General features: G+C 37.3%; 1 protein-coding gene across 7 annotated transcripts in view; it reads left to right on the top strand.

The window, feature by feature from the left end:
- Tle4 (TLE family member 4, transcriptional corepressor) overlaps positions 1-27,135 on the top strand; it is a 137,577-nt gene that overhangs the window by 23,356 nt on the left and 87,086 nt on the right. For 5 of the 7 annotated variants that reach the window (XM_076918197.1, XM_034500027.2, XM_034500037.2 and 2 more), the window contains exons 5-6: positions 9,640-9,702; positions 25,694-25,768. In XM_076918197.1, coding sequence (XP_076774312.1) covers positions 9,640-9,702; positions 25,694-25,768 — 138 coding nt within the window. The remainder of the gene's footprint in view (positions 1-9,639; positions 9,703-25,693; positions 25,769-27,135) is intronic. The other 2 variants (XM_034500070.2, XM_034500081.2) reach the window with 1 other exon arrangement.

Raw genomic sequence — 27,135 nt, 5'->3', positions numbered from 1 at the left:
ATGGAACCTGGCATAGTAGTAGAAAATTATTAAAGATTGAGGTCTTAATATATTTCATATAAGGCATTTTTTTCCACTATCCTTAACCCTTTTCCCCAGAGTAGGGTTTGAGCCCCAGGCTCTGTTTATGATAGGCAAGTGCGCTAAATAAACTGTATAACCCAAGCTGTCTTTTACTTGTAATGGTGTATCATTACATTGTCCAGGCTAGCTTTGAGCACACTCTGTTGTTTCTCATAAGCTTTGAACTTGTGATGCTCCTCCTTCAGCCTCATTAGTACCTGAGATTACAGGCCTGTGCCAAGAGCCCAGCATCTCGGGTTTATTTCTATTTGATCTTCTTCCTTGCTAAACTGTAAACAACACCTCATGAGACCAGACTATTCTGCATTCACTATACTGTGTGCCACAGCTGCTAGCTCAGACGATATCCAAAATCTGAAATCATATTGTTGCATTTCCAAAGTTAGAGGTGCTTTGAGGATTCATTCTGTTCTTGCTCTAAAATTATCTTTCAATTTCCATCTTTCCTCTTGTATGTATGTTTTGTGTTTATATTCTCTTCTTTCCATAGCCATTCAAATATAATCAGTGCAAGAAGAGGTTTAGATCCCTAAAGACATTGAAATATCTTAACATGCTTATAATTTGTCATCACTTTACTAGAAATTATCCCTGGTAGATCCTTGCTACCTAACAAATAAAGTTCAAGCTCTGGAGTATGGCATTAAAGCCCTGCCACAGGTTTGCTTCTGTACTGCATGTATCCTGTATTCTAACACAATGGTTTCAGTCCTGCCTGTACATTAGAATTACACAAGGAACTTTAAAGTGGAACACTGCTACCTGGGTCCTACTCTTGGAATTTTTGAGTTAATATATCTGGGGTGAGGTCTGGTTTATGGAAGCACTGACCAGCTATTTCATGAGAATATTATCTGTGATCTTTTAGGGTTTCACATTCAAGGAAGTATCAGTAGTATTGCTTTTTTGTGTATTTCATTCCAAAGATATTAAACTAATACTATTAAATGAGAGGCTTTGAGATGTCTCATAGAGAAGAGAGCTGTTTAATTTTGTTGAGTCAGAGTGAGGCCATTTGGTCAGAGAACACTTTGCATATATACTTATTAATGACTTCTGCAAGGTATGATATACAACCTACTTTGGGAGATGATATTTTCAGCCACGTTTCAATCTAAAATTACTTTTGTTCTTTTCTGACTATCCTATCCAAACCAGACTCATCCTTACTATAGGAGTCTGTCTAAATTACCTTCTTTGTAGATACATTTTTAATACTTGAAATTCCCTTTTGTATGTCTGTGAACTTTTCTTAGTCATTTTACCCCTGTTCATTGAACTTCAGGACAGCAGGGATTTTCTTGTTTTCTTCATTCTCTTCAGCACCTAAGAGACCTAACAATAGTAAGTAGAAAGTTAATAAATACTTGGAGAATGAATATCCAGGTATTTACTCATGGTTTAGACCTTTACTCAGGTGCATGTATTTAAATATTATAAGTTGTATGTATGATGCAATTTAAAAGTAACTTGAAGTACAGTCAGCTTCTGTGTTCATGGGTCTATTTATGTAGCCAACTGTAGATTCAGTAAATTTGGGCCAAGTGTTCCTGTTTGAGCACACTTGGCCCAAATTTACTGAATCTACAGTAAATTGTAAATTACAGTAAACAATGTAAATTAAAAGGAAACTGAGCACATGTTTGTTTATCTTATTTTCTGAACAGTAAAGTGTATTAAAGGTATTTATGTTGCATCTACATTCTGTTTGGTGTTATAGCACCTAGAAATGACTTAAGAACAACAGACAGGAGAGGATATATGGGTTCTTTTCAAATTCCTTGCCATTTTATGAATAATAATTTTTTTCAGATATGATATTTGTGGAGAATCTCAGCACAAATCTGTCATGGACACTGAGGGAGATGACTGCATTCTTTTTTTTTTTTAAAGATTTTTTTTCCTATTTTATATGAGTACACTGCAGCTGTCTTCAGACACACAATAGAAGAGAACATTGGATCCCATTACAGATGTTTGTGAGCCACCATGTGGTTGCTGGGAATTGAACTCAGGACCTCTAGAAGAGCAGTCAGTGCTCTTAACCACTGAGCCGTCTCCCCAGCCCCATGACTGTGCATAATTTTCTTTACCTTTACTTTTCTCAACTTCTCTAGTGGAATATTAAAAGGAAGCAAGATAAAAAACAAACAAACAAACAAAAACAACCCAAATAAAAGTAGCTAGATGTCAGACTACAGGGAACATTTGTGGGTTTTATGGTTATTGGGGTAAGGTGGAGCTTGGTCTGTTGAATTGGACTTTCTTTTTGCTGTTTAATTTTTGGGCAAATCTGTTCCAGATGGCTTCTCTCAAGGAAAAAGGGATTGATACCTCAGTGTGAGCTGTTGAAAGAAGCTTGGATGAGGAGTCAGTGAGTGATGGCTCCTTTACGTGGAATATACCACTCTAGCAAACAGCAAAAAATAGGCAAGATATTTGTTTTTCCTTGGCAAAAATTTGTAATTATTAAGATATTGAATAAGAGTATATTCAAACAAGTTTGTCAAGTCAGTTGAGGAGTACTAGAATTCCAAGTTAGTTTTCCTAATGTCCAGGGCTAATGGAACAAGGAACACCGAAGCTGTTCTTGGCCTTCTTAACAAGGCCCCTGTTCTCTGGAGACATTGTTACTGCAGCTATGTCCATGGCTCCTTGGACCTCACTCTTATGGTGCATTTTGAACAGGTTTTAATAGGTACAGGGTGGGTATGAATATACTATAGCATGTGTGGTTCTCATGCCGCACTGCATGTTGAATTAGAAATTCCTATGAGCCCTGTGGTGCTGCAGCATGACTAAGGCCTTTCTAAGATCTGTTCTAACTAAACTGATTTATTCCAGGGACTATTCCAGAATTTATTTTGAACTCTTTATCCAAAGTGCTTTCCTAGTATAGCACTCTAACATGTGCTGAATGCCAGAGTCTCAGATGATCAGTAATCTGTTGTAAGCAATATTAGAAGGAGACTAAGCTGCTTGCATCTGCATTCTGTTTCTAAATAATCTTTTAAATTACATATTCTGCCAAGAATTTAGAATGGAAACTTTAATCATTGGCTCACAGTCAGGAGTTATCCAGAATGAATTTGCATTTTTTTCTTGTTGTCTAAGATATATGCCACTTTTTGAGTGACATGGCTTCCTAAATGTCAGAAAAGATATGTGCTAGGAAGCCAAACAAACCAATTTTGAATGTGAGTAGATCTTCAAGATGGATAGTCATTATGTTTGTTACATTGATATAGTATAGCTCTTCCATAACAATTTTTGCCTGCTTACAAAAAAAATAGGAAATTGCACCCACTTGGTCTAGATTATAGTTCATTTACAAAATTACATATTAAATGCCTTTCTGTGCTCTAGCCTTATGGAATGTCCTTGCTGACTACATGGCTGCCCTCATCAAGATCATGTGCTTTTAAATATTTGCTATTTTAGGGTAGAGTGGTATTCAAGAGGGGCTTTCCCTTCTCTGAGGAGAAGGGGAAGAAGTAGTGTGGGGGAGAGATTTGGAGTAGTGGCACTGGTAAGAGTAGTGGGGCCTGTGATTGAGTTGTAAAGTGACTAAATAAATTAATGAAAAAAATCCTAAAAATAATTTGTTATTCTGCTTGAGGGCTGTGTGTTCTATGGACCAGCAGTGTCTCTCAGCATCCTCTTGGAGTTTGTTTAGAGTATTCCTTTTTCAGGCCCAACTCCTGCTTTATGCCAAGATTCCCAGGCAGTTGGTAAACAGATTAAGACACAAAGCTGGAATGGGTCAGTGAGTATGAGGAGAGAGATTCTGCTGTGAAGTCATTGGAGTAAGAGGGTATTTTATGGACTGAGGTGAGAAAAGAGTCTTGGGACCCTGGTGAAGGCGGTTTTAGGTAGCAGGATCAGCAAGAACAGACTTAAGGAAGAGTCTCTGTCTCTGTCCTTGTAGGAACTTCTGTACCAGCTGGCCAGGGCTGTGACTCACCTGTTCAGGCTGTCTAACTCAGCACTATAGGTTAGGAATAAATCACAACTTTTATTTTGGTCACTCTGGGTGTTCATCACCATGAGAGAACATTCAAAGGACAGAAAGGATGCTTTGCAGTAGTGATGGCTTTAAATAGTTGAAATTTCAACTATGAATTCAACAGTAACTAGAGGTAGGATGAAGACATTAGAAAAGACTTTTAGTGCTGAAAGGAAGAGAGGAAAAGAAATGCTAGTAATATAGCCACAGAGGGAGATCTATTAAAAAGGGTGATGGCAAGAAGGAAACAGATGAAGTGCTAACTTAACAAAGTATTGTCCAGTCTTTTGCATTGAAGCATGATTTCATCTGCAAATGTCTTGGGCTGCATTCATAGCTGTCTTAGGACATGTGAGGCTTGTAGCCTGTGGCCTCCAGGTTTGTAATGGCTGGATGTGACCAAGAAGAAATGAGCAAATCATTTGGCATGGCTTTCTCTGTGAGAGAATGTGCTGTTTTGATGGGTTTACAGGATAGGCACTATTAATGAGCTCTTGTTAAGTACCACAAGTTAGTTTTACTTTATTTATTCCTGCATCCAACATTCTTCACTTTTGGCTATTTATCATATCATTTTGGTCCTATCAGTCCTGTTGGAGAAAACTGAGGTAAATCATTTCCATTTGTTGCCTAGCTATGAAAATATGTAGTTGTAAGTGAGCATTCGAAGGCCCCAGTATATTTATGGAAAGAAGGGAAACAAAGTAACTGACAGTGCTTGCTGTGACCCTGGCAGAGAAGCCTTGAGGAGAGAGAAGCATTTCAGAGCTTGGTGAGCACAGCCAATCAGGTTTGTGACCAGCTCCATCCTATACTGTGAAAGCTCAGGTTAAGTCAGCAGAGAAGTATATTTTCCTTGCCTTCTGCTTATAGCTGACTTTTCTCTCATTCTTCTTTCTGTATTTCCTGCCCTTCCACTTTGAGCTGCTGAGCATAACTGATAACATTAGTTACATTGTTTTTTTTTTTTTTTTCAGACTTGAGAACTGCAGTGATTTGACCTTGTATGAGTGAGTGAATGTCAGGCACATGGATCATTAATCTTTCCTGTATAATACAGCATTCTTGGGATCCCTCTGAAAGCTAGAATAGTATTAAACATAATATCAAAAGTCAGCTAGTATGGTAATAGGTGACTACCTAAGGTTTTCTTTAAAGAAGTACTTTTAGAATGTGTAAAGGTAAGAGGGAGGAATCAGTTCAATCATTCAAGTTCTCATAAGACCCATAGACATAAACTGAAATAGTTTCCTGAGACATAGGGTCTCTGTGCCTCCCTTGAGGACATTGTCCTGCGTATTGCTGCGTGAGCACCACCAATAGTACCATGTATCTTGTTAGTGCAAAGAAATGGGGTACTTGAAAGTGTTCACTTAACCAAGTTGCGCAGTGGCAATTGGATAGCACACTTTATCATGCATGAAAACGGCATACAAGGAGTTCAAAACATGAACCAGGATAACATTGTTGTAGTGATACCATCAGTAGAGACTTTGTTTCAGTGTAAGTCACTGAGGGATGTATAGAGACGTTAAGAAAAATGTTATTGTTCAATATAAAATACACTGAATATCAACAGACAGTTCCACTTATTGAAGAAAGTAGAATGGGCAGCATTTATAGTCTTATCCTGTTCTACATAGTGAGTTCCAGGACAGCCAGGGCTAAGTAGAGAGACTCTCTCTCAGAAAACCAAAATAAATAAATAAATTTAAAAAATAAAAACAGCTTTAGTACTTTGCAAAAAGTCTTTTCTATGATATAGGATAGTTAATAAGTTTTTCAACTTGTCTTGTGTCTGAATTGAAATAAGAGTGATTTGAGATTTTCTCCCATATTCTCCCTCTTCATTATTGACTGGCGAAACCTCTGTTCTGTTCTTCATTGCTTCTCTAGAGTTAGCATGATGGTATTCAGTATCAGGTGCATAGTGAAGGGATTTCATTAAATGGCATTTTTTGTTGTTACCTTTTTCTAATATTTTGCCAAAACCAAATGTTTTTTTTTTTTTTTTTTTTTTTTGGAGTAGGGATGATTGGCATATTTATTGGATCTTTGTTGTTTGTTTGTTTTTTGGGTATATGATATAAAGATAGAAAATAAAAAATAGTATAGTGGTGAATTGAGGGTAGGAAAATATGTTCAACTTCTTAAATTAAAAATTGGAAGGAATTTTTTTTTTGTGTGGGGGGACTGATATATGTATGCACACATGTACATATGCGAATGTTCAGAAGAGCATGTCTGATCTCTTTAAACTGAAGGTAACAGGTCTTTGTCACCTGTCATATATGGGTGATGGGAATGAAACTCTGATGACCTGTAAGAGCAGCAAGGAGGCCCAAGGGCTGAACCAGTGCTTCCGCCCCATCAACTACTTTTTTAAAATGTATATCTTTATGACTAGAAAAGATGTAATAGAAGTGTCAAATGTTAATGTATTTGTCAAAGTGTGAGGATCTTTTTTGGGTCATTTTTGGACATGAACAATTGTCCTTTTATTAGGGCTATTAATACTGATTTGGAGTATTGTGGGTGTTAAAGGCAGTAGTTTAGCAGTGCTTATAAAGCATCAAAGGCAATAATAACACCACATAATTCTAACAACGTATAGTGTTTCAGCATCTTTGCCCGTTTCAATAGGCTATCTGTGAATGCACTGCTCAGGGATGCGTGACCCACATCACCTATAAATTTGATTGGAAGCCAAAGAACTGGCATAGGCTGATGGATAGCAGATTAGAGTCCTGATTAACCATGTGATTCAAAGACTGGAAATATATTGTCTAAGCCAGATTCATCAGATGCAATCAGAATTTCAAGTGGTCAGATGCAATTCAAATGTGTATTGTGGCTTTTCCTCCTCAGTTGTCTTTTTCCTTCTTTCCCCAAAGCTGAAAAATACTTCTTTGATGAATCTGCTTCTTACCCTAAAGCTGTCTGTCTGTTATTCATCAGAAAGCAGGTCGCAGTTCAGTGAGCAGAAGAAAAGATTTTAATAGAAGCTGTGCCAAGGGCTGTAATGCATCATTTTAGGGCCCTAATTACATTACAATGACAAATATCAATGGTGACAACAGCAATAACCTACATCCTTTAATGGCTGTGCTAGAAAAGGAGTTTGGGCCCCACGCCATTAGATTAGACTCAGTTTCAAAACATAGGCCATTAGAAGTGTGTGTCCACAGTATTACTGGTTGATCGCTGAAGCCCGGTGGAAAGGCCTGAAAATAAATGATGCCTCCCCAAAGCTTGGTCCTGTGGGACAAAAGAGGTGAAATTAGATGACCATGGAAGCAGCAGTGTTTCCGAGGCAACTTTAGCTTTCAAAGTGAGGAATGGCCTGCTTAATTGTATGAAATCACACAGACATACCCCCACCCCCTTGCTGCCAATTAGCCTGTCCAAGAAAATCTATTGGCATGAAGGCATAAAAAAATTAAGAAGTCTTTTAAACAAAAGGAGACCTTTAAAGAAAAAGTTTGAAGATTTCACTCTTTTTCTGTTGGTGTGTAAGTTAATATGCATAATTTTTGGTATTAAGACTTGTTCTTTTTATTTTGGTGGGTTTTGTTTGTTTTTTGCTTTTGCCTTAAGTAGGTGCTCAGATTTTAAATAGCTTATTAAAGCACCAAATACCTATTATTTTTTATTTTACCAGATGACTGAGTTTTCTTAGTAGTTTTTACTGCCTACATTATGTAGGCAAATTAAAGAACTCAGTTTGCCTACATGCTCACATATTTTTTTCAACCCTCCTAGCAAGGGACTATTTTATTTATGTAAACAACATAATGAGGAAAATATGCTTGGCAGATGGTTCTAAGCACAAGAATCATCAGTTTGGTCTGCCCCAAAGTCTCATTATCTTTTATTTCTATCCCCACCTCTCGATACAAAAAACCCAACTACCAAATGCCTTTGAGACACTGAGCATTTAGTCTCCTGAATTCTGTTCTGCTTTCTTAAATTACCTTAGAATTTAACTCCATCACCACTGTGGAATGTTCATCTAGGTTGAGAGGGGGTTGGTGGTTCCCATTGCAGCCTTTCATGGTGGTTTAAGCATTCTTAAAGGATGGCTAAATGATCCATGGGACCAGGGCAGTAAATTAAATCAGGTCAACACAGTGGAGTCTCAGTCACTGCTGCTTACTGGTACTGGGCTTTGTCTGTCTCATTAGGAGAGCTGGCTGGAATGGAAAGCCTACACTGGGAACTTCATGGTAAATTTGTGTGAGTGTGTGTGTGTGTGTGTGTTTGTGTGTTTGTGTCTGCTGATGAAGTTTTTAAGGTGCTGGCATTTAAGAAATTGTATAGCTACAAAGTTAAAAGGGCTGCCGCATAAAGAAGGAAGCCTAGATTGCACAAGCACTGCTGCTCTTGTATAATGACTTAGCAAGAAAAAGTGTTTGTGTGTTTTCACAAAATGAACTGATTCTGGGTGAAATTTATTTTAAGAATGTCTCAGGAATAGTAATTGCGTTTCATTTTCAGTCTTAACATTTCTTAACTTCCCCCTTTCACCACCCCACCATTAAAATATGAACAATTTTGTATGTATATATGTGCATATGTTAAAAACTATGTCTGTCACAAGATATATAACATGCCATCTGAAGATGCATATTAAGGTAAACATCAGTAAAGCTCTGATTAAAAAAAACATATAACAGCACATTTTTTCTTTAATTGTTTGAAAAACCTTCAGTTCCAAGGTAAGAGAATTGCGTGCATTTTTTTGTCCCTTTATTTCCAAAAAAGTTAAAGAATAACTTCTGTGGTCTAACTTTGTTAAAAACCTTTCCAGGTCTCCAGATTGCTCTATGCTGAGTGTAGACCTTAGCATACTCTAAACTCCACACTGAAAAACCTTGGCTGACAGATTTAGAAACCTTTACTGTTTGAAAATCTCCTGCTACTCAGCAATTAATAATTATATCCGTTTACTTGATTGCTGCCCTCTTTTGTTGGTTTCAGAAGATTGGGAACTAAGTATAAAAACCCATTGTAGTGTTTACAAGCAAAGGCTGCCAGGTGCATATGCCTAAGATTCAAGCATTCTAAAGGATGAGACATTCAGGAGGTTCAAGGTTTTCTTGAACTTAAGAGAGGGTAAGGGAGTAAGATATTTTTACACAACAATCATTTGATTATGGAAACAGTTGGGATATGTAGAGAATAAAAATGTGTGTTATCACATTAAAAAAAGAGTTGGGGTTTTATGAAAACAACATTAGATTGGTCAAGGGTCCCTCCATCTGAAGGCTTTTGAAAACTAGTTTCTAGTCATGGAGATTAAATTCATTTTTTATTACTCTGGTGCTTGAAGATTAAATTTTAAGATGAATGCTGTTTAATAAATCCTGCTGTTAATGTGACTCTGTTGTCACTGCCTCCCTTAATGGGCTTGCTGAGAAGGTAGTTTTTCCTCTTCTTAGAAACTGCCAGCCAGAGTACAAAGTGCCATTTAATACCATCCGCTTAATATTTTGGGAATCTATAACCATCTCACTATTTTCTTATATGTGTTGTTCTCTTTTTTGCAGGCAGAGATTGTTAAACGACTAAATGCTATCTGTGCACAGGTCATTCCTTTCCTGTCTCAAGAGGTAAGATTGTTGATTTGATAGCTAGGAGTTGTTGCCATTGTATTGATTTTGCAGACAAGGGATTGTAGACCCGATCCTGGCCTTGTCATTTTCTTGATGTTCATATTTCACATTTCTAAAATACAATGTTCTCATTTCAACTTCTGAACCTTATTAATGTTTACTGTGATATAATTTAAATGTGTTTATTAATGGGATATTTTGTATTAAGTAAAATTTAATTATTCAACTATTTTACTGTCGTTTTTCAAACTAGTGTTGCTCAGCATTATGCTTTTTTATTATAATGCTATCTAATCATAGTTTTTTTTTTTTTTTTTTTTTTTTCCCGAGACAGGGTTTCTCTGTGTAGTCCTGGCTGTCCTGGAACTCACTCTGTAGACCAGGCTGGCCTCGAACTCAGAAATCCGCCTGCCTCTGCCTCCCAAGTGCTGGGATTAAAGGCGTGCGCCACCACCGCCCGGCCTAATCATAGTTATTGTAAACCTGCCAGTTATTTAAAACTGTAATACAGACCAGAGCTTGATTTGTATATCTGTCACTGAGCATTAAGACTCAGCAAGAGATGTATCATCTAGAAAGGCTTCACCTAGTAGATAAACTAATGGGGCTTTTTGGCTGCTGCTTTAAAAAAGTTATTTTTTATTACTTTATTAACTCTTTATGTTGACTATGGATTTAGAAAAGACATTCAAGTAAATCCAGTGTACTCATTTCTGTGTACCCTTAAGCTTTGCTGGTAAGGCCTTTTTAAGTGACCAATGCCTGGTATGTGGCTCACTCGTTTTGTTTTGCTCATTACTAGAGAAAGTACATACTGTCAAAAATTCATGCAGGTTACAAGGGAGGCCTGTCCTGTTAGTGCTTGGTGGTTTCCTTTGTCCCCCTCTCCCTTTACTTTGTTTATTTGCTTGATTTGGTTAGTTAGAATACTATTGAGAGAATACTGGAAAAGGGTGGTTTTGCTTTTGGATTATTGAATCTTATTTGCTCTGAATCCTTTATCAGCTGTAAGAAGGACAAACTATTTCTAATGTCTTGTGGCAACAATACTTGGTACTTTGGTTTTAGGCAGAGAAGGCACCTTCCTCCCACTCTTTTTAGTTACTATGTTCTGTCACTTCTTTTCAGAACAGCTGTTCATACACTTGTCTAACAATGGCATGAGCTGGGTTAGGCACAAACCAGTATTCTGAATTAGTACATGCATTACAAACATGTGGATTTCTGTCTGACTTGCATTGTCCAAACCATGTTTAGATTTGAATAATTATTATGTAGAAGAAGGAGACACTCTTATTCACAAACTTTGCTACTGTCAATTTCACATGCTGTGTCCCCGTCCGTCCGGTCCCTCCCCCCGCCCCCTTCGTTGGGACCACTGGACCTCATTCTCCTCATTTATCTGTTTTTACTTAGTATTTGCCTCTTACTGGATCAGGTGTGTTTTGATTAAGAGTGTGCATTTCTTTCTTATTTTACAATATATCTTTATTATTTCTGTGTGTGCCTTCATATATGTATTTGTGCTATGTACATGCCTTGTGCCCACAGAAGCCAGAAGGCAGTAGATCCCCCAAAATGGAGTTACAGATGGTTATAAACCAGTTAGTGAGTTCTGGAAAATAGGATCTAGTTCATCTGCTCCTAAAGTGAGTGTTCTTAACATTCAGCACTCTCTCTAGCCTGTATTTTAATTTCTTTCTGTTGGCCTCTTCTAGACTAGTGAGTAGTTCTTACTGTAAGTTCTACCTGTGGAGATAGTGAAAAGAATACATGATCTCAAAGCTGTAACTAGGCTAGGATATGACACCCAAAGGTAGCAGAAAACAAAAAGGTACAATTATCACTAGGGGTGCTGTTAGTCTTTGGGACTCAGTAGGCTCAGACCTCTGTATGCAATTACTAGGACAACTTTGCCCCCATAGCATTTCCATAGTCTGTGGATTATGGTCAGAAGTGGAAGGTGGTCTTGGGGGTCCTGATAAGTTCACATGAGTCGTATTGTTTGTGTGAGCAGGGCCAGTAGGAACAGAGTGTGAAATGGTAGCAGAGCTAAGCAAGACTGGACTGGAATTAATTGGTTGAGGATGTTGTATCCTGTAGAAGAAAGCCATGGGGGAGGTTTTAACAACTCCTTTTTTTTTCTGCTCTAGGCTAAGAGGGTAGACATCATTCTTTGAACATTTAACTATTTGCTTTCTGTAAGCAGTCACCTCACTTTTTTCCTGAGGCCAGATGGACCTTAATCTGGAGGGCAGGAAGGAGGCAGATTATTAGAGAAAGAAGGATTCTATTTACTGTCTCTACAGAAACAGGAAAATTATTCTTGCATGGAGAAGGGCATCACTTAGTGCCAGGACTGAAGGCTCTTAATCTGATCTTTTAACACCAGCTCTCTGTGAGTGATAGAGTGTTGCTGCCAGAAAGGCAGCTGTGGCATTAGCATTTATTTTTAAATGTTTTTTATTTAAAAATTAAATGATTCTATCTGGGAAGGAGAGAGAGAGAGAGAGAGAGAGAGAGAGACAGACAGAGAGAGAGAGAGAGACAGAGAGACAGAGAGAGACAGAGAGAGAGGGGAAGGATATATGAGTGTGTGTGTGTGTGTTTTCCTAGAGACTAGAACACAAGCTATAGGACAGTAGTTGGAGGTGTTTTGATCATCTGAAAGTGGATTCTGGAATCTGACAGAAAGAGTAAGTAAATTTATATACATGTAAATTTTTTGCCTTTAATTTAGCTTTGTGTGTTAATTGGTTTTGCTCATATATAATTTATTTTTTCCCAAACTTACAAAAAAATATAGTCAATTTAAATAGATTTGGTTGGTCTTAACTGTAAAATATCTTTTTTTTTATAAGTCAAGTTTTAGCTAAAATATACTTAAGGTTGATCTGTAGTTTTAAAATTACAGAAAAATATTTTTCTAATATATTTCACTACAACATCAAAAACTAGAGCCAACATATACAGCTACACTTAAAGTCCTAGGCATTAGACAAAGATAGTGCCATCTCTTGCTGTTAAAAGTAAATGATAAAATTATTAGTTAGATTTTTAGGATTTCACAGGATCCCTGTACTATTTAGAAACCATAAACCCTTATCTGTCTGTACCTTTTCTTCTCCCATTTTTGGCTGTTATGTACTTGTATTTTAGGATTTTTGTCCTTGTAAGATGTATACCACCAGGAACTACATCTTACAAGGACATTCTCTCTCATGTTATATCTCATTTTCAGACAACAAATTACAAGTTACTGCCTTCAAGCTGGCAGGCAGTTCATAAAGAGGAAACAGCAGTGGCTTTTGGACTTGAATTGAGTCCTGGCTTCCCATCTACAAATCACATGGCTTTGTCTAATCCAATGCAAGCTGTGTGACTGTTAGCAAGTACTTTGCCTCTTTCAGCCTTAGTTTCCTCATCTATGGGATGAGGGGACTCTGTACTTGGGCAGTTCATACACACACTTCCCATGTGGGCATAGCATAGCGGCTCTGGCTACAATGGTGTCATCAGATGGGGCTATAAGTTCTTTTGGGGGAAAGACCTGGAACTGCTTCTAAATCTATTTGAATCAATGCATTTTAGAAGCTTGTGAATTGTTGTTGTTGTTTTCTTTCTAATGTCCTTCCTATAAGTTAAAACTAAGCCCAAAGAGTCTGATCTAGCTGGACATCTGGTTATTTTTCTTGAGCAATTTTAGGATCACAGCTATAGATCCTTAGTCCTTCTGGGTCCTCAGTCATATTGACTGATGCCAGTAAATGCTGTCTTGGTGTGTGTTGCCCACCCCAAACTTACCTCCCCTTTCCAGGAGCTTTCATCTTTTAAGGCCATTCTGATGTGAATTGAAATCTGTGTGATACTATTGCGTCTTGGAAAGAGAGGTAACATTTCTCCTAATGTGGTATCAAATCAAAGCTCTTCATTGATTTGTGTTGGGAACATTCTCTCTGTAAGTCTCAGTGTTCCTTCCTGTCGAACGAAGAGACCAGCTCTGTCTTAATGTGTATTGTGTGTATGGAAAGAGCATCTGTTATAGTAAGTGTCCAGTTCCTCTTCTCCTAGTGTACTTGTAGGGAAATGGAATCTGAGTCCTAAGACATTTGGCAAGGAAGAAAAACCTGGGAAGAGTTGAAGGTAGTATTTCAGAAGAGCTGGCAGTGCAGTTCTCTAGTCTTACCAGTCAAGCAGTAGTAGCCATTCAGTTCTGCAAACACTAGCTCTTCAGAAGAAAAGAAATATTTATTTATATGTCATTATTTTGACGTATTAAATTTAAAGTATAAAACATTGAGCACCTAATTGTGGAACCAATTTGGAGCACAGTTGTGGTTTTGGTCCTTTTTATTTTCCTATAAGGGTTATTTTGAGTCAATCAGCATATTCTTGATGGTGATCAATCAAGTGTTCTAAGAACTTTGAGAATTTCAGACTCCTAACAGGCTGTAGTAGGTTTGTAATATTATAGTTGAAATTTTCTTCTCAGTGAACAGTTGTATTTTGCAGGGACTTGCATTGATAACAAGGAACAGAGGTCACCATAAGACACAGATTGTGTGAGAAGTGGCAATGTGATAAGAACCTGAGCTCATCCCGACTTAGGACCAGATTTTGGCTCAGCAGCTTTTATATTCTTTGTGGTATTAAGCAGAATCCTTGGGTTTGTAAGGCTGCGGTTCCCAGGTTTCTATGCTAAGCTCCAGGGCTACCTGCATAATAGGGCTTATTAGTAACAGTTGGTGATAATGTAAAAGACCTAGGTGAATATTTGGCCATTTTAACAGAGTGCAACTTACCTAGCTGATTTCTTCATTTAAAAAGCTTATTCTTCTCAGGTAATAGAGAATCCTGGCAACTTCAGGATACTATAAATTTTGGTTTCCATGTTCATTATTTCTTGCCCTATCTATATAAATGGGAAAGGAGGGGAAATATTTTTCCTTTAAAGGGCAGAATGTGGAAGATGCTCATTTTTACCACCATCTTTGCAATGTCCAAGACCTAGTTATTGTCCCCTTATAGCTATAAGGAGACTTTGAAGTATAGTCTTCCATAGCCACCTAAAAGTAAAAGCCACCTAAAGTAAAAGAGGTATATAGGGATAGTTTTTAGATACAGTGCTATGCATAAGATGAAAATAATGGCTGTTTTTGCTATTATCTGGTATTATTGCTATTATGTGGTATGTGTTTATATGATAAATACTGTATCTAACCATATACTATCTGACCATATACTTTTAAAATTAAAACCCATTTTAATTGATAACCTAATAGATAAAATAATGTATAGGTTTTGCTATAAAAATTATATATCCCAATAGTTCAAATCTTGCTGGACTGTAGCTTATCAAGGAGTTTATACTTGATATTTTCATATAGTATATAAAGGAATGGAGTACATATTAACAGATATGGACCATGTAGACTATCTGAACAACTTGTAGAGTCTGATTATTTGTACAATCTTAGGATTCTTAAACATACTTCTCAGTTAAAGACTAGACTATGGCAAATTATACTTGGTCTGCTGTAATTTGTAGCAAATTTGCTTGCTGGAAAATGCTTTTCTTTCCTTTACTACCTCACACATATCTTGAGGCAGTGAGATTTAAAAAGTCCAAGTTTCCTCCCCCAAATCAGGAAAGAATCATACTGTAGGTCATTGTTTTTAATATGCCTTTTTTTGAAAATTCTGCTTTAGCTGGGTGGTGGAGTCACACAGCTTTAATTCTAGCACTCAAGAGGCAAAGGCAGGTAGATGGATCTTTTTGAGTTTGAGGCCATCCTGGTCTATAGAATGAGTTCCAGAACAGTGAGGGCTACACAGAGAAACCGGGCTTGAAAAAACATAATAAAAAAAATTACATCTGCTTAAATTTATTGTTTCACAGAATTAAATTGATCCATTTTAATGGCTTGTATTACAAACCATTTCTAATATAATAGTTTTATTCTTTGGGAATTTTGATCATACCCCTAACATCATCTCCCTAATTAATGCCTCCCAGATCTGCTCTCACTTCCCTAATCCCCACCTTCATATCTTTTCTTATTTAATAATGAAATTCACTTTGTGCTGCCCAATTTTTTTCTTTAATACGGTTTGTCTACTGTGGTATGGTTGAACTAGTAGGGCCCAAACCCTTAAAGAAAACTAATTCTCCCTCCCCTAAAGTTGTCATTTGTCTGTAGCTACTCCGTTAGGGGCAAGGGCTCAAGGTCTCTTTTCACCTTTGTGCTAGATTGCTGACTCAGCTGCTGCGGGTTCATGAGTGCATGCCCTGAAGACACTCTTTTGCTTAAGCTCTTGCTGACTTCTTATAAACTTTCTGCTGCTCTAGTGGGATAGTACTGAATCTCCTGTGGTTGTGATGTAGATGTCCTGTCTGTCTGAGTACTCTGTGACCTATTCTTTGCACTTCTGCAAACCATTTCTAGACCACAGCCTGAAATAGTCCTGGAGAGTGAAAGCAGACAGTGGTTCCTTATGAGCAGTGGCTGCTAAAATCCCATTTCTTTTTTTATTGGATATTTTATTTACATTTTAGATGTTATCCCCTTATCCTATGTGCCCCCCCACCCAGAAACCCCCTATCCCATTCCCCCTCCTCCCGCTTCTATGAGTTTGTACCCCTACCCACCTACCCACTCCCACCTCCCCACCCTTGAATTTCCCTATACTGGGGCATCCAGCCTTCATAGGACCAAGGATCTCCTCTCCCACCTATGCCCAACAAGGCCATCCTCCCCTACATATACAGCTGGAGCCATGGGTTCCTCTCTATGTGCTCCCAGGCTGGTGTTTTAGACCCTGGGAACTCTGGTTGGTTGGTATTGTTGCTCTCCCCTGGGGCCACAAACCCTTTCAGCTCCTTCATCTTCTTCTAACTTCTCCATTGGGAACCCCATGATCAGTTCAGTGGTTAGCTGTGAGCATCCACCTTTGTATATGTCAGGCTCTGGCAGACCTCTAAGGAGACAGCTGTATTAGGCTCCTGTCAGCATGCACTTACTGGCATCCACAACTGCACCTGCCTTTGGTGACTGCACAGGGAATGGGTACCCAGATGTAACAGTCTTCAGACGGCCCTTTCTTCAGTTTCTGTCCCACACTTTGTCTCCATATTTGCTCCCATGAGTATTTTGTTACTCCTAAGAAGGACCAAAGCACCCACACTTTGGTCTTCCTTCTTCACGAGCTTCATGTAGTTTGTGAGTTGTATCTTGAAATCTCATTTCTTAAACTCATGGTCCTTTAAATCTTGCCATCAATAAATTGAACAGCTTGTTTCTAGTCATTCAGTGCCAAGGAGAATGGATATTTGGTTCCTTCCTTCTTTTGGAATTCCACAGCTAGGTATTATGTTTGTAAGTTATTTAAACAGGCAGAGCTCCTTGGGAGCTGGTGGAGGCGTCGTGTAGCCTGGACCTCACATTGACATGAAATTACTTGTAGTCTGGGCTCACAAAAAAGCAGAGCAGTTTTTTTTTTTTTTTTTTTTTTTTTTTTTCTGTGCATGTTATTTTCAATAAATACTGGTTTAGTAAGTAAAATAATTAATTGGGTTTTTTCTTTACAATATTTAACAAAATGTTCTAATCATTTGACTTTCTAGACCATAAAAGCTAAAGTATGAGTGAAAAAATCTAGTACTTTATTTTCATCTAACATTTACTTAGGGGAAAGGTAACTTTAACTTTTAATGCTTTCTTGTACAAATAAGTTACAGCTGAGAGCTCTTCTTTGCCTATTTCCATTTTAGGGTTTTTTTTTTTTTTTAAACCAGTTGTATCATGTTGCAAATTTTCTTTGTTTCATTGTTTGTTTCCTCAGAATTATGTAGATTAATTTGAACTTTCTACATTGCATTTAGGATGTAGACAATGAAGGTTAGAGAGATTGCAGAGTGGTTAAGAGCAGTGTCTGCTCTGCCAGAGGTTCTAGTTCAATTCCCAGCACCCACATCTCATAACCATCTGTAATGTGATCTGATGTCCTCTTATGGCATGCAGGTGTACATGCAGATAGAGAACTCATACTTGAAAATAAATAAATCTTAAAAATAAAGTAGGTAATAATACACAATTACATAATAGTGGACATATAAATTTAATAGTATTATAATTCCAAAAGATACATACATTTTTGTCTCAGATAGTTCTATATTTGTTCCTTCTAATATGCTGTGAAAACAACCTTTCTGGGCTTGTGATAGAAGAGTATTGTCCACACCATTTATTTTAGCACGTGGGTACTGCATTTCTCTGAATCACATTTTGCATGTAAAGAATAATTGTAAAATGAAAATTGAAAAATGTGATCAGTCACTTTCTTACTGTGCCTTAGGGAGGAAAGGAACAAAATACAGTGGTTACACGCACTGGTAGCAGTGTTATTGATCTGTAGAGGCTCCACCTTAACTTCTCATATTGCTTGTTAACATTTTAAGAAGTCAATGGCTTGTGGTAACATGGTTTGATGTAGGTGAGCTTGGCTGAAATCACCAGAGAACCTCTGGTAGGCAGGCAAACAGAGCTGCTTCTACAACCATCTTAGGAGAACACTTGAGTGTGTGTCAGCAGCCTGTATCACATAAGTCTGTTTCACAGTTGGAGTCAGTTTGTCAGTTTTGGAAATGGGTTCCAGTGCATTTTATGCAGAGGATGTCCTGAAGTGCATAATATATATATATATATATATGCATTGGGGCTTCTTCAGAAGAATTTGTGAATTTTACATTTAGGTGTGTGCAGGGTAAACATCATTAAAATATTTCCTTTTTTCTCAAGACCCTGAGCTATCAGAGAACATAATACTCCCCTGTGTTCTTTTGGTTGACTAATTATCTTGCTTCACCTGACCATGTGTTTTAATCACAATTGAGTGGCATAATGGTAGCATTATGATCTGTTTGACCTCAGGAAATAAAAGATGACTCTCAGGAGGTAATTTTCTTTTTCTCCTGCAGGTTTAATTAAATGTGGGCTTCCCTCCAAAGGCAGCATTGACAGCCTTATATGCATGTTTCCAAAATTAATATGTTTGAAAAACCTACTATCTTTGACTGAAGATAAACTTCAAAGTACTTTGAGTATAAGCAGAGTTGCATTGTCTAATACAGAGGTAGCAACGTTAATTTAAATTATAATTAAGGCTTAAGAAAATTAAGAACTACTTTCTCAGTTACACTAGACACATTCCAAGTACTTAGTGCTTATTCATTTGTGGTTGGTGGCTGACATATTATTAGTACAAATGGAACAGTGTGAATATTGTAGACGGTTCTCTTGGACAGCAGGGAACCATAGAGCTTGGGTATACAAATCAAATGAATTCCGTGTTCTTCTGTGAGGAAGGGAGGGGCAAGGCAAAATGATGAGCAGGGAAAGACTTGAGCAGCTTTTCCAAAGTGTTTCTATGCTACTTTTACCTTTTAATTGTTTTACAAAGTAACAGGTTTCTTTATGGTGTTTTCATACATATTCAGTTGTGGTTGAACTCCTCCCCTCTCTCATTCCCTCGTTTTTCCCATCTTGCTGACCCCATTCCTCCTTAAAGCCTTCCATTTCTAGTGTTTTCCCTTCCAATTTCCTATCACCTGTGCTGTTACCCACCCTTCTGTATTCATTAAAGCCCCACCCCCTTCTAATGGGCCCCCTTTTTGTTACTTGGTCTCTTCACACACTCCACATAAATACACTATATAGAACTAAGAGACTGGTATCTGCATATGAAAGAAAAAAGTGAGATGTTTTCCTGAGCCTGGGGTTCAATATTTTTCAGGTCTATCCATGTTCTTATAAATTCATTTTGTAACATTTGGATAAAATTCCATTAGTATATATTTAGTGTAGTTTCATTATTATCTATTCATACTTGTTGGACAGCTAGTCTGATGGTATTGTGACTAGATCAGCAGTAACCATTGATGTGATGGTATCTTCTGTCATAAAATAGAGTCCTCTGTGTGTGTGTCTGTGTGTTGCTAGTAGTTGTATTTGTAATTGTCAGGAAACCTTATACTGATTTCTATAGTGGCCAATAGTTTACTTTTTCACTAGCAGAGAATGATACTTTTTTTGCCATATCCTTTCCAGAATTGTTGTCATTTTTTTTCTCTTGATGATAGTCATGTTGCCACAGTGAAATGAAGCCTCAAAGTAATTTTAATTTGCATTTCCTTGATGGCTAAGGATATTGAACACTGAAAAGTATTGGTAGTTTGTATTTCTCCTTTTGAGCACTCTGTTTACACCTGTAGTGTTTGATCCTATGTTTCAAGCCAAAATTGTTTGGGAGGCTGTGCGTATTTATTTATCATTTGAACTATGACTTTGAGAAGGTCTTCATGTTACCAAATTTTGGTGATATTGATGTTTTATAATAACTAATTTTTTTGTGAAACAGTTTTGGAACACTATTTAGGACAGGCAGATTCAGGAGGTACACTTATATTTAAATTGCGTAGGCACCTGCAAACTTAGTAAGAATTCTTTAGTAGATAAAGTAGGATTTCAGTGAGAGTTAGAAAGCATGGAGTGGTATTTTCACTTGAACTTGATATGTTCAGTTGTACCTGGAGTTTTGTGTTCTGTCGACATTGAGTATGACCTGAAGAATGAATGACATTAGAGCCATTGAATGACCTAAAAATGAAAGGGAAGTAAGTTGAAGACCTATAATACTATTTATTTTCAGATGCAAATTCAGGGAAAAAGTTGGGGCCAGTGGGAAGCTTTGGGAAAATAGATTTTAAATTATAGTATCAGGGCTCATTTTCCTCTAGTAGAAAAAGCTTATTAATAAGGTATCCTGAGTTCTTTCCAGAGAATGACTGACAACTGGCTAGAATGCTGCAGAGGGGAGTAAACTAAGTGGATATACTTACTAATGGTTTTTGACCTGTGACTGGTACTGCAGTTCTCCCTTACCAACCCAGACAGCATTTGGAAATTGGTTTTCAGAGTCTTATTCTGTGCTTAATACAGCCTAGTATCTGGGTCTCAGAATCTCTAAAGGTTCTTTCTAGGTCCAAATTATGATAAATGGGTGGCATTTATCTACACATGGCTAATGCTTCGTATTAGGTTTAATTTGGTTTAAGTTCTGACTTGAATATCTTTAACCTGGTATATTGGATGGCTCTCTAGCTGTCCTTGCTTCTTCCACTCCCTGACCCTGCCTTCAGTAAGGTCCATCTTACTAAACTCCAGAACTGGTAGAATTCAGTGACTTAAAACATTTTAATCATGTTTCACTTTCTACCAGGATAAACTTACAGCTCTTTGTCATGTCATGCAAAGCCCTACACTGATGGGCATATTCTATTTTTTTTTCAGATTTTATTCCTACTAGTATGTGCATATCTAGAAAACACCTCTGCCATACTCCTATATCTCCATGCATCTGTCTTTGTTGGCAATGTCTCTTCTACTTTAAAGAGATTTTGCCTGCCCTAAAGGCCCTATATATCCTATTCTGCCTGTCCTTGGAGTTCCTCAACCTACTCTCCCCGAGTCATCCACAAGCTTTTTAACTTTACAGACCTTTGTCAAGTTTCTCCTTTTGCCTGTTTTCTTTTTTTCTTTTTTTTCCCCCCTCATTCTTCATCCGTAGAAGTCCTTCTAGTCTCCGCTGTCAGGTCAGCTTCCTTAGGGACTCATCCTCTAGTACTTAGATTAGATTAAGATATTTCCTTGATAAATGATTGCATAACATCCTCTAATTTTCTCTCGGAAATTATTCCCCAGTAGTAATTATAGAGATTTTTGAGTATTAATTCCCCATCTTTCTTCATAGAGTTTTTAGATTTATCTATTTATTTTTCCATCTATGAGAGTTTTGCCTGTGTGTGTGTTGTACATGCATTTCCATGGAAGCCAGAAAAGGATATTAGTTCTACTGGAACTGATGTTAGAAATGATTGTAAACTGCTATGTAGATGCTGAGAATCAAAGAATCAAACCCAGTTCTTTTGTAAGAGCGAAATGTGTTCTTAGTCTCAGCTTTTTCTTCAGCCCCTCTTTGTAGAATTTAAACTGTGAGACCAGGGTGTTTGGTCTGTTGACATAATCTTAACCTCAGTGCCTGCTGCATATTAGGAACTTTACACATATTTGAATGAATGGATGGATGAATGAATGAATGAATGAAAAACAAAGGCTTTCCTAATTCCCTCCTAAAACCTCTTGATATTTTATGTTTTACATTTCCTTGTACTCTGTCTCTGGACTGTATATAAATATGAAATGGGAGTAGTAAGTCTTACTTTTATATCTATCTATAGCTAGCGATGGTGTTCATCATAAGAATTCTGATCATCTTTGCATTTTTGCCAGTATTTTTCCTTCCAATATGTGCAGTAATTCTTAAATTTTTTAATTTGTATCAATTTTTGTTATTACTTTTCTTATTAACACCAAATCTTTGGTCTGCCTCAAAATACTGATATGACAGACATTGGCCTTGTTATCATTTCTGAAAAATATCCCTTCTGAAAAACCTACTGCACACATAACTAGTTCATAAAGGTTTGTTTATCAGTGAGTTATACTGGACCTACATGGGCTTAGGCTTATATCCTTTCAATTTCATAGAAAAAACATCCAATGCTTTTCTTAATATTAAAAATAATTTTGTAACAATGAAAATAATAGAAAAGCAATTTAGTGTACAGATTTTTGTTCATTTTATTTTATGTGTAATTCAATAGTTTTTAGTAATTGCAGTCATAAAATTATTTTTACAATACAATTTGTTTTTAAAAATTAAAGTATGTAAGTTTTAATATTTTAAGGAATAAATAATTAGACATATTTTGTTTCCCTTAAATCCCAGTAATCCCCTTTGCTTGTTAATATTTCCTCACTGACATTTTGTTTGGTAGTACTGCTGAAACATAGAAAGGATTGTTCCCTTCTACTGACTGACTGGGGCTAAAGTGTCTGTGTCACCACTTGAGGTGTGGTATCAGAAGGGATAAGCCGGAAGTGGGGCTGGAATAAAATGAGAGTGAAGCATTAAGAGATGACAGGCAGAGTGGAAAAGCCATCAACATTCTAAGAAAGTGCCAAACACTTTATGAATTCTCTGAGTCAGGGAGCTTGTTTGCTAAAATCTGAGAATGAAAAAAAAAAAAAAACATATATACTTGTTAGGCCAGCTTTGGGGAATCGTGTGGGCTCTGCCTCAAGAGTTAACTTCTCCCATTTGTGATCTTTTTGCCTCCTCTTCCTGCCTGAGTTTTAATGTTCATACTGCCTGGTGCATGTGTCCAGCTTGTGTGGTGATATGCTTACCGTGTTGTGGAGTGAGTAATGGTAGAGTGTTACTGGTGCTTTCAGCGCTAACAGAAGAGATGGTGTTGTTTGTCCTAGGAAGCTTATATTATAAAGGTGCTTAAACAGTGAATGTTTCATGGACTGTGAACAGAAATAGGGAAGTTGAATTCTAATCTACAGGTGAAGTCCAGAAACTGTATTAGTCCTTAGCCATTGCTGTCAAAGCAGACAAGCTGAGTCATGACTTCCGTTCTTATGTTAGCTTCCTAACAAGTTACTGTCAGATCTGATGGCAGGTCAGTAAATTGAGTTTTCTCAAAAATGCACTTGATTTTAATGCCATAGAGCCTTGTTGCCTGAGGCATCTTTACCTGTCTTAACAGTTGGGATACAACTTATGAAGCAGTAGTTTGCACTGTCCTGGTCCTAGAATGGCCTTGTGTGGATATGTTCGGTATCTCTGTCCCAGGTAATTGCTTTTTAAATACTTAATTATGGAAGGAGCTATTTCAGTAGATAGAGATCCGGCGATGGCAGGAGCTTGGCCTCACAATGCTAAGTGAATGGATGCACAAGCAGAGTGGATGTTATGCATTGTGGATGAGTGTAGATGGTATCTTTTGTTTGACGTTCTTGCAAATTTTAAGCAGCCATAGTTGAAGGTTGCAACTATTAGGTTGAAAGTTAGTAGTAACTCTTTCTACACATAATCATGCATGGAGAGAGCTGGAGAGATAACTCAGTGGTTAAGAATGGTTTCCAGCACTCTTGAAAGCTTCACAGCTGCCTGTAACTCCAGCACCTGCAGGCTCTTCAATACTTCTGGTCTCCCAGGACACACACACACACACACACACACACACACACACACAAATGAATGAAGTATTAAATCTGAGAGCCCACTTTGTAAGTGTTGCTGCTTTCACTACTTTGAAAACTATCATAAGTTTAAAATGAGTTTTGAGCTTAGAATATAGTACATGCTCACTAAAGGTGGCATGGGGTCAGACTGCCTTAAAGATAAGATGAAGTTATTACTGGCCATTTTATTGACTTGTAATCTCTATTTCTTCTAGATTTATGTATGTTTGTGTCTACATTCTTGTTTGTGTGCACATGTGTCTTATGTGCTCTTGGAAGTCAGAGATTGAAATCTGGTGTCCTTCATTCCCCTTTCACCTCATTTTTTGAGAGTCTCTCCCTGAACCTGGGACTTGCTAATTGGTTGTACTGGCTGTCGAGGAAACTTCAGAGATCTTTCTCTGCCTCCCTAGTGCTAGAATTAAGTGCAAGCTGTCTCAGTTGGTCAGCATGTGATGTGGGAATACAGTTCAGATCTACTCCTTTGCAACAAGCATCTTACTGGTATCCTGAGCTATCTCACTATTCATTTCAAGATTTTTATTTCAGAGAGAAAATGAATTATTTCATTTTAGTAAATATGAAAAATAAGTAGACAGCTATTTATAAGGACCAAGCTTACTTCTTAGGCCATGATTTGAAACTGGATTGCCTACAGCTAAAAACAATTCACAAGTATATCATTTAACAGTTTCTAGTGAAAACTTAAAAGGCATTAATCTGTTATTTCACATTTTTGTATTAAGCAAAGGATGAAAACATATTAATATGTAACCAATTTAAGGCATTTTTCTTTCCCACAAAACCTCCCTCTCTTCAGGTCAGAAGTAGAAGTTAAGTTATAGTATCGTATGTGTTTGAGAGTTGAAGTGGAAGCTTGGCAGTAAGGGAAAGCTCCATGTTTGATGGCAAGCTCCTTGGATGTTGTAAGCAGTTTTATAGTTGGACCATGCATTTCCTTAACATCAGTGAAGAACATATGCTGAAATTTTACCAGAGATCATGCCCCTCTGACCATACAGAGAAATGCCTGTAACATAGCTTTCTGTCCTTTACCTGCTAAAGCTATTCGAAATATTTCAAAATCTATGTTAGGTTTTTTTTTTTATTTTTACCACTACTACAAAACTTATTAATTAATATTAGTTATTGATTAATCTTTTTGGAAATGAATCAAGTGTGGAGAGATTTTTCTAGTAGTAATGACTAGTGTTTCTAAAAAGAAAAATAATTTAAAATTCTAGGTTTTAGTTTTTCTATTGTAGTTTTTAAAAGTACATGAGATACTTTGATTTCATGGTTTGTTTAAGCATGCAACCCTTCATGACAGAAATATAAACATAGACTTTTACACTTCTAGGAGAGATAAAACATGGAATTAGAAATAACCTTTTGGTGTTCATGCTGATAAACACCTGAGAAGAATTTAAAAATTAGTACTTATAGGGAATAATTAAAGATTTTTTTTTTAACCTGTAGGTGGCATAGAGAAAGGGGAGTAGCACAAATAAACAGGTGGGCTGAGTTGAGCTTTGTCTTCTGAACTGGCGGATGTTTGGTTAGAGTGCTCTCTTGCCCGAGAATGGAATCTGTGCAGACAGTGCAGATGTAGGAGGCATGTTCCAGGAGCACAGATATGATGTGTACATCTGACAATATGTTATTTCTGATGACCCTGGATGTCTCAGGTAGTCATCTACCACCTGGGGGCTTTATTTGGAAATCTATAGACCCCCAAATGCTATTTTGCATGTAAAGTTAGAGGACATATTAGGAAAAGTTGTTCTGACTGAGTAGAAAACAAATAATTGTATTCTGTTTCTGATCTTCATTTATAGCACCAGCAACAAGTGGTGCAGGCTGTGGAACGGGCCAAGCAGGTGACCATGGCAGAACTGAACGCCATCATTGGGGTACGTGGCCTTTCCATTTTAGCTCTCATCTTAGTGTGTGTCCTTAGCTTTCTTGCTTTTCTCTTTTTAAATTTTGTTCCCACAAAGGGGCAAAAAGTACTAGATGACCATAGTGAATTAAGCTCTTTCCCTTCAGTCTCCTGAGGCATTTGTTAGCTTCGCAGAAGCTTTGGATCACAGTTTCCTAATTAAGTTGGCTCCTGAAAACTCCCCTGAGGAGACTGGATAGTTCTTTCTCATGTTTCTTTACTGTGCCATCAGTTTCTGTTGTTAAACTAGACAGTTTAAAAAAAAAAAAGATACAGATTGCTCTGATGTTACAAATGACCTGATTTCTTTATCTTTCCACAAATGATTTAGATTGCCTTAATATACTCTTAATAAAATATGCAGTTTTGTATTTCCTCCTACTCTTTTTCCTTTGTGATGAGTGGTTCTAACAGGCTATGCCCATTTGTAAGAGAAATACTAGATGAATTTAAAAAAAAAGAAGAAGAAGAAAGAAAAATCTGTGGTCCAGTTGGAAAATCCTAACTGGCAGTAGTGACAGTGGTCTTTCCTAGAACCTGCTGGGTTGGTAGGTTTAGGCATTCACTCCTGTTCCAAATGTAACAGCTAATAAACTTAGAAACAATAACAAAGGGGAGAACTCTTGTTTGTGAACTGTCCAGTACTAACTGAACAGTTTATGCAGAAGTGCAAGCCACACTTTGGCACATTCTAAAGAAGACTCTGTGTCTTTCCTGCTCCCTCCCAAATGCTTTCTATTGTGTATAAATTATACACAAAAGTCTTTTCTCTTTTTCTCTCAGTGTATCAAACACACTTTGAAATGCTAATTATTCCATTTACTTTCATTAAAATTCAAATTGCTGAGTGAAGATACAAATAAGGGTCGCCTGATAATCAATCTGAAGTGAAGATGCTGCTTCAATTATGCCACTGTCCTTTAACAAGGAGATGAGAACTCAAGGATCACTGCACTGGTGTGGGTAGCAGCAGTGTGATTGTAGCTTGTCACTTACTTAATGGGCTATTTGAAGGTCTGTTTTCTGTCTTTCTGACTACCAGGAAAAAAAATGCTGATAAATTAGTAGACATCATAAACGGAAAAGAGTTAGAAAAGTGCCCCTTGGAAAGGAAAGGCTAAATCAAAAGGGCCTATGGACTCTGGAGCCTTTGTCACACATTTATATGCTGGGTGGGGAGCAGAGGGCATCGGAGAGAAAACATTTGATGACTTGTTCTTTCTTAAAACACTAGAATGAATATATATATATATATATATATATATATATATATATATATATTAAGAGAGTTCAGTTTTAAGTTAGTCTAAGTGTATTTAATGATTTTGCTTGCATGAA

Source organism: Arvicanthis niloticus, chromosome 1, assembly GCF_011762505.2.
Source record: "Arvicanthis niloticus isolate mArvNil1 chromosome 1, mArvNil1.pat.X, whole genome shotgun sequence".
Lineage (NCBI taxonomy): Eukaryota > Metazoa > Chordata > Mammalia > Rodentia > Muridae > Arvicanthis > Arvicanthis niloticus.
This window is presented reverse-complemented; position numbering and strand designations above follow the sequence as displayed.